Source organism: Pseudopipra pipra, chromosome 1, assembly GCF_036250125.1.
Source record: "Pseudopipra pipra isolate bDixPip1 chromosome 1, bDixPip1.hap1, whole genome shotgun sequence".
Taxonomy (NCBI): Eukaryota; Metazoa; Chordata; class Aves; order Passeriformes; family Pipridae; genus Pseudopipra; species Pseudopipra pipra.
This window is the reverse complement of record NC_087549.1, coordinates 22,369,791-22,378,169: the sequence shown is the minus strand read 5'-3', so window position 1 is coordinate 22,378,169 and position 8,379 is coordinate 22,369,791. Positions and strand designations below refer to the sequence as shown.

Genomic DNA, 8,379 nt, shown 5'->3' with positions numbered 1-8,379 from the left:
GTCACTGAAAATAATTGATGCTGCTGCATCTCTGGGTGTGCAAAACAGCCAACGTTAAAATACAGTGTCAAAACAAAGTGTAGGCACCTCCCAGGAGAAGCGGCAGGGCTGCAGCTGTGAGAGCAGGGGAAGCGAAGCACTCGATCATGGTGCACTGGGTCTGGTCCAGTTCTGTGCTACTTCTTCCGTGCTGCTAGGATCGGATTTTCACTTTGTATTTGACCAAATGCAGATACTGAAAAATGGAGAGAAATCAGAAAACCACTACAGAAAACAATTTGAGGGCGTAAAGAAAGATCTGATGCTGAGAGACTTAAAAGTTCCTTCTCTTTGGCTTAGCAAAAAGCCCAAGTCATCATACTATATTTCACTAGAGGGACTCACTGAATGCTTTAAATCACTGGCAAAAGACAAACAGTGCAAGTTAAATCCAAACAAGTTAAAATAGACATAAGGCAGAGTTCAAAAGCAAACAATGACTCATTGGTAGTAAAAATTACTAATGGCATTGGTGGTTCCTCTACTTTGACTAGTAGGAGAGGATGGGTTGCCTTCTTCTATAGATGGGCCAAGGGGTTCACACAGAAGTGCTCAGAGGAGGTTGCCTGACTTGAACTGTAAAAGAGGCCAGGCCAGATGACATAAAGCTGCCTTCTTATATCAGCAAACTCCCTTATTCACACTTCTGAATCAAATCCTGCAGCACATGCACACACCCAGAATCCAGTCAGTATCGTCAGGACATGCAGTTAGTTAACTGTTAAACATTGTCTGGAAAAAAATAAACACATGGGTAACTGCGATGCTCAGTAAATCATATTCCTCAGCTCTTTTCCCTTATAAAACACAGAACAGCAGTTCTTGGAAAACTGAATAGAAGCTCGTTTGTTTTATTCTATTGCTGTACAGTGTGTTACCAGCAGTGACCTTCACTGACAGGTAAGAACTGCCTAATTAGCAGGCTCTGTACAGTGCAAGCTTGCTTTCTTACTCTTGGCTGAGGGCATTGGAGAGCATTAGACAGCATAAAGCTTGGGGCTTGATACACTTGCTATTGAAACTCAGGAAAAACTTTTAACTTTTTTTTTCAAATGGAGAGAAAACTACTGATCTTGTGTTCATGCTGCTCTGGATTTACGCCCACAAGCTATCAAATGGAAGACAAATGACAGTGCTGTTATTTCAACCAGTTTAATGATTCTGGCAAAAGATCTGGCAGCAGACTCCAAAGATTTCATCTAGGCAAGGCAATGCCTATTCCAAGAATGGAAATCTCCAACTAGAGAGCTGGCAAAGTGCATGTTTGTGCTGGAGGCTTAAATCAATCATTTCTATTTTTCCCAATGTGATTTAGCAAAGTACAAAAATTGGCTCCTTCATCAATGGCCACAGGTCACTTTTCATGTTTAAGGCATTAGTGCCACGGACTACAGTGAAATATCGACTTCACGTAAAGCAGTCAGTGTTAGAGTCACCTGTTTAATCATTCCTTTACAGTAGCTCTCCTTTAAATATTGTCAACAAATTCTTTGTTGACACTGTCAACAAGGAGTCCAGGAGACCACTGTAGTGTGGACCCCTCTGCATTCATGCAAAACTCTTCAGCCACCATGATTTCTCAGTCTGCCGCTGAACACCGTCCTCCTCATGGTTACCTTGTGAACTGAACTGACACAAATTCTCCTGGCACCGGTGACTGAGTCCATGAGCAATCAAAATGCTGCTGCAGATTTGTACTATGAAATGCACTTTGAAAGGCCTGGACAAGCCTCAGAGCAAAACTGGGATTTAGATTAAATAAGAAGCCTACTCAGCAGCCACCTAACTATTTAGATCTTGAAGTTTCTGAGGTGTTAATAATTCTGCTTCTGTGGATACCCAAAACTGCCCTTGCTTACTTTGGTGGGAATCAGAAAATAAAGGCAATATAATCTAAGACTGTAAGTTTATACAACTTCCTTGTAAGGCAGTACTCTATAAACACTTCCCAGGTCATGGGAACATTCTGGCAGTACTGTATCTTCTTATCAGAGTAATCCTGTGGTGTATATCCACCCCACAGTCTAATTTCCCTAAAGGGAGGACCCAGCAAGAGCTCTGCATGGAAGACAGTACATGCCCAAGAGACACTGACATCCTCAAGGCATCCTGCAAGAATATGTTTATGTGCCTAAGGGTTCAGATCAGCTACATATGCTTTGAACAGATGTAACACATGGCAAGAGGACCAGGATCCTTTCTAAATGGTCATGAGTGCTTAATATGTAGCGACGTATTTGCCAATGCTGCCTCCTTTTAGGTTGCAACTAAATGGTTACTGCAGCCAAGTGCCTGGAAGTTGTCTCTTCATCTCTCATCTTCAAAAGGTTAAAACATCTCCCATTCATCAAGGGAGATGGTTTTCTAGTCAGAGAATAGTCATCCTTCGCTCTCAAATCAGTAGGAAAAAAAAAAGCCGAGCTAAAACCACATACAATATATGGAATATAATTATGGTAGTTACCCTTTGTCTCCTTTGGGCTGATTGTTAACACAGTCCAGCTGATTTCTGCAGAAGGAATGAACAATAAATTCCAACAAGAAAAATGCCAAGTCTTAGAGGACAGTAACAAAAGGGCAAACTGAAAGACAGCTCAGCCTAATCATCTGCACCCCAGTGTTATCAGAGGCAACACTTTTCTCTGCAAGCAACCAACGATCCTGCATAAAGTGGGCTGGAAGGAGAGATCACAAGAGTGAGACCATTTTGAGTTCAGAAGACTTTTCAGTCCACCCTTCCAGCACTGTTTATAGCAAACAGTCATTGGAAATAAAAAAATTAATCCTCAGAATCATTCATAGTCAGACACATGTCTGGGCTTCTAGTTGACCCTGAGACACTGCTGGTGTCACGAGCTGCCTATCTCAGCCCCCTTTGGGGCCACATATCGCTCACTATACAGAAGCCAGTTCTCTGGCTCATGGTTTTGTTTCAGGATTCAGACACTTAAAAGTTCTTCAAGAAGCTCATAACTGTATTTGGGTTATGGTGATACATGAAGAGTGATCTTAGCAGAATGCTTGCTGTATAGAGAATCTCCTCAGGAGAGAAATAATGTAATAGTTCCCCCTGAAGAAGAGAGGTCTCACTCCTTCTCCTCCTTTTCACATCCTTCCCACCATACTCTCCAGTCAGTTGCCTCAGCTCAGAGAGCTATCCCAGCAAGAAGGATACAGATTGTGTCTGCAGGATGGGTTAGCTGAACTGGCTCACAGGAAGCCACAGGACCTCACATCCAGGAAAAAGAGGATGAGTCTTTCAGCAGCGCTGAACCATTCAAGCAGCTTGCCAAGTGCATGAAACCATAGCTTCAAAGCACAGAAACTCAAGCCCTTATAATGTCCAGCCTCTTTCCTTTGTTTTTAGGTAACCAGTGCCCTTACATGAAAAGCATGATGCTGCCAAAAGTTGGGCTGTAGGGAGGAGCAGGCAATCAGCCTGCCAGGAGAACACCAGGCCCCTACCATCGGCAGATAGACAAATCCAGTCCAAAGGTCACTTATTTTTTGCCAGCTGAAACCATTTGGTAAATGCATCCTGATATTTTACAGCAAAAATTAAACATCCTCGCTCTACTCCAGAGCTCCCATTTCCAGGCCCATGGCCAGTTAATACTTCATCTCTTGCTGCAGCATGACCAGCAGTGGAACAAGCATTAAACGAGTACTCCTGGTTCTGGTCTCTCAAAAATCCCAAGCTGGAGCCTGGAGGACCACATGGGATGCTGCCTGCCCACCATGCCTTCCCCAGGTTTGATTTCTGCATATCCCATGGAGGATCTGTTCAGGAAAATTCAGTCTGCAGGTGCAAGTTTTGCAGCTTATTATCTAGCTCACATTTTTGATATCAGGAAAAATGTTACACAAAAATAACTCATTATTAAAGAGAAGGGCTTCAGAGATGGTTTAGTATTCCAGTGCAAAGGCTTTTGCTTTGTCTGTGGTGTTTGCTACCTAAGTATGGCAAGCAGAATCTGAAAACAGCATTGATTAGAAACTGATTCTTGAAACAAGTCATGTCCCTTTCTTGGCAGAGCAGTAATGAATTCTCATCACTGAGTTTTTCTGATCTTGTAATATATTAATTAGTTGAAACGTACTTGAGTTTCAAAGACCGTGTCAAATCACAACTTTTAATTGCATATAATTCTCACCAGTGTTTTGCTCCATAAATTACTTTCAAATATGTTAGGGTTTAAAGACAACATTTTAACCCTTATATTTTTAGTATAAACCCATAGGAAGAAAAAAAAAAAGCATTGTTCAAGAAGAAATACAGAAATATAAAATAAATAATAACTTTTGCCACAGATTTTTACATTTGATTTCTTACTCTAAAGAGAAAATCCTATACCTGGTAACCTTTATTACCTCCTCCAGACCTCCTGAGTCATGGAAACAGATTTCGGAAAGATGTCCAAGGCCAATCATTTACAAAAGCAACAAAACCAAACCCTTTCACTCATTTGTTTTCCAGGTCATGGAACAAAAGTCTGTAGGCCTCCTATTTCCATCTTTAGCACACACTCTCACTTGAGACTTAGAAAGAAGCTTAAATTTGACTTGCAAAAGAAAGAGAGAGGCATGCTCTTACTCCCTGGAGAAAGCACCTGAAAATAATGTACTTTTAAAAATTTTTATTTAAGCTTTAGAAACTTCAACTCAAGCTGTAAGAGGGGAAAGGAAGGCCAAGCCAGGCAGCTAGCACAAGTAAGGTGCAGACACAGAGCCTTGTCCTGTGTCAGCTGGGAAAGGTCCATATTGAAAAACAGCTTCACAAGTCCCCACATGCCCTAGTTCCTGGGCCATTGCTCCACAGGAAAAACTGCAGCTCTGTGTGTGCTTTGTAGCATTTGAAATTAAATTGCCTTATGGATCTTCAACTGTAGCTATTTTAAAATTAAATAAAAAATTATTTGAGAAAGAAAAAGAGACCTCATTTCCTCTTATCTCACTGAAACAAAATACACACAGTCTATGGCCCCTATCCATTACTGCAGATTAATTTAAACCTAAAACAAGACATGCACATTTTTCAAGAGCACTTTAAGTTTTTATGCAGAGGATGTGTCTGCTCCCCACTGTGCTGGCTGAGGTGTATCAGTACTATCAGGCAGGGTTAAGTGGACCCACGATGAATGCCCAGAAGAAGCTTTTTTTTGCTGGGCATCTGGGACTGAGGGACACAAAGACCTCCTAAATCTGAATACAGAGCCTGTATTGCCATCTTTCCCATCACTTCTGGCTCTTTAAATCAATGTGGAGACACTACCATTTAATGAAGAAAAAGTGGTACAGTTACCGTGACTCTTTGTGGTTCTGTTTTTTACAGCCTTTCCTCACACAGCTTTAGCAGTGGTAAGAAGGAGCTGCCCTACTTTTCTTTTTTAGGAATATTTTTCCAAGACACATCAAGAGAGGGAGCCTGGTTACCCCACTTCCTTTGAAGAGCTATGTGCTTTCTTCACTAAAACCTGCTTTTGCTGAAAAAGAAGCTAAACTCAGAACAGACTATGCTAACAGGTCATAGAGCCCAGTGCACAGGACTCTTCTCGAGGGATGCAAAACGTCAAGCATAATTCCCTAGACCTGCCTTGGCTGGGCACCTCAGATGTGTGCCTATGTTTATGGCAAATATTCTCTTCCTCCTCCTCACACAAGTGTTTATTTCCTTGGAACATAAGAGAATCAATCTGATGGTAGGAGATAATCAGGATTGTCCCTCTACGTATAATCCAAAATTCTTTGTGTTTACCTATTTGTGTCCACTGTATATATGCCCACAGCTTTGACTCCTGAACAGGAAGGAACAGATTTAAAAGGAATTGTACATACAGCAGAATACTTTGAAGTCACTTATGAAAGTTCTCATTTCCCACCTTTGTCTTTAAGCATCTACACAGATCTGAGGGGTTTCAAAGGGGAATTTTTATAATCCTGTTCTGTGCCTATTTGCATTTCAAGGCAATTAAGACTCTAAAAATATCCCCGAGAGGCATTGATACTAGGAGAATATTCTGTATCATTAATGGTTATTTAGTTTTTCTTAAGGCTTCCTTTATATTTAGAATCCATTTGGTAGAATCACAGGATAAATTAACTAGGATTAAATAATGCTATGACTCATCAACATACAGGAGTTCAATGTGTACTTATGTTCAACAAAAAAGTGCTGCTGTGCCTTGTTCCAGTGGTATTCCTCCTGTTAGTTGACAAGTAAGGTCCTTTCTTCTTTCAGCTTTGACTTTTCACCAAGTCATCTTCCTTATTCAGTGTGCCATAGCATGAACTGTGAGAATCTGGTTGAATTTTCCCTGTCAGTTTGTGTCCTAAGGAAATGTGGTGAGAGAAGGGAAAAACAAGAACTCTGTAAAGAATTTTAATAAAACAAATCCCCCATCAATCCATCATTTAAACATTCTTTGCTCTAGTAATCATTGTTTTCATTTGACTGGTAACAATAGTTTGAAAAAACTCTGAAAAATTCTTTGAAAAATCTGTTGGGAACAGGAATAGAAATTAAGGGAACAGTATATTTATTAAATATGACTAGAGCACATCCGTGACTCAATTCTCCTAGGTCATCCCATTATCAGATACCTCATTTAAACAGAGACAGAAAAAAAGCCCTACGTACCAGGAATATGTCCACAGTCAATAAAAGGAATTTGTAAACGCTCCTCTTTTTTATTTCTTGCAATTATAAACACACCAAGGAAAGACAGTAGACACCTGCAAAATAACAGTGGCAGAGTATCATTAGAAGCAGTTCGCTGCATCTGAGATGAGAATTTCTTTCCATGTTTCTTTTTCAAGGACTTCCAAATACAAGTTGCTGAGTTTATAAAGAAACACTTCTTCCTGGCAGCTCTATAAATTCATCTTGGGCTTTCTTTCAGTCTATTTTTTGCCTCCTGAAGCTTTATTATCAGTTCCAAAGGCTCCACAGCCAAAATTACACTGTCAGCAATATATACCTAATCAAATGCCTGTGAGTGTGAGACCACAACATTTGAATCCCTGAGCAAATCTTCACGGAGCATCCAAACTAGCGTTCTAGCATGTGCAATTTCATTAACAACTCAGTCTAGCTGCAGGCAATCAACATCTCTCTTGTTTTTCTCATTTGACTGTGTGTCTCAGGGGCAAGCTGCAAGCCAGAAGCAGTGAAAAACTGCTATGGTTGGACAAATCTTCTATCCGCTCTATGTTGGACACACAACTCCTAATTCCTATTTGCCAAATACATGGTTGCTCATCTCCAGTTTTTGTCTCTTTTTTTGTCTGCAGTCAGACAAGACAGCAGTTGTGTGCACCTACTCCAGCCCAACTGCAGAAGAAGATGATGTCTGTAGCTATCAGCCCCATTTATTTGACAGCACTGTGGCGAGACACCTCCAGTAGTTCTCTGAGATGCTTTTAACCATCTCACACCCATTATCAAGTAACTGTCCCCTGTCCCAAAAGTTTTTATGGTGCTGAGAGCCAGGAGAAGGTTTCTGCTCTCATAACACCTAGGCCATTCTTCAGGAATTTATTTAGCGTGCTCTGAATTCTTCTGCAGGCACACTGTGTCTTTCTTGACACAGGAAGGTGGGAGAGAGTTATTATATTATTCCCTTATAGGCAAGCAGCTCATATAGTTGCCCATGCCTAGCAGCAGCAGACACACAACTGGAAGGTAACATGGGAGGAGATGTCTCACAGTTGTAAAAGAACCCCCTGTAACTTGATATTTGGTGGAGAGCAGTGATTTCTTCTTCCTGCTGGAGCAACACATGCTGCTGGTTTTTCATTCCATCATGAGATTAGTAGTTCATAAGTGTCTCACATTTTTACATATTTGGATTCAAAACCGGGCTCCAAACTCCCAAAGCACAGACATCAATCTTTTTTTTTAGTGTTTTTTTATCCTGCTATAATGGCTTTTCCATAATATTTTAATAACAAGGCAGGTTTCTTCTTACTGAGAAAAGAAGGCACAAGGCAATGGTGTTTCAGTACAAACTGAAACAGTGCAGATTTTAGGCTGATACACTTACCCGAACAGAAACATGAACACACTCAGGAAAGCTGCACTTTGGAATTCCCGATAAAATATGACCCCTGGAATGTGACAGAAACAAGAATTGCAGATCTTGACTGGCTTCCAAGTGATATGAATTACAGCTGGGAGGGTCAGGAGCAGTGTCATGCTTAAACGGAGCAAAAAAATCCCAAATAAGGTATTAATGCACATTGTGATGTGTTCACTTTATGTGCCTATATTCTATAATCTAGGCTTTTTCAAGATACTGCATGGGACTGGTGAAGATTTAGTCAATCAGGTTGGAACATGTG

The 8,379-nt window shown here is 40.8% G+C and overlaps 1 protein-coding gene across 1 annotated transcript in view; it reads right to left on the bottom strand.

Moving 5' to 3' along the window:
• Nucleotides 1–4,139: 4,139 nt before the first annotated feature.
• Nucleotides 4,140–8,379, bottom strand: part of NIPAL2 (NIPA like domain containing 2) — a 49,491-nt gene continuing 45,251 nt past the window's right edge. The window contains 3 exon segments of the mRNA XM_064647862.1: nucleotides 4,140–6,368; nucleotides 6,677–6,771; nucleotides 8,082–8,145. Coding sequence (XP_064503932.1) covers nucleotides 6,274–6,368; nucleotides 6,677–6,771; nucleotides 8,082–8,145 — 254 coding nt within the window. The 3' untranslated portion in view covers nucleotides 4,140–6,273.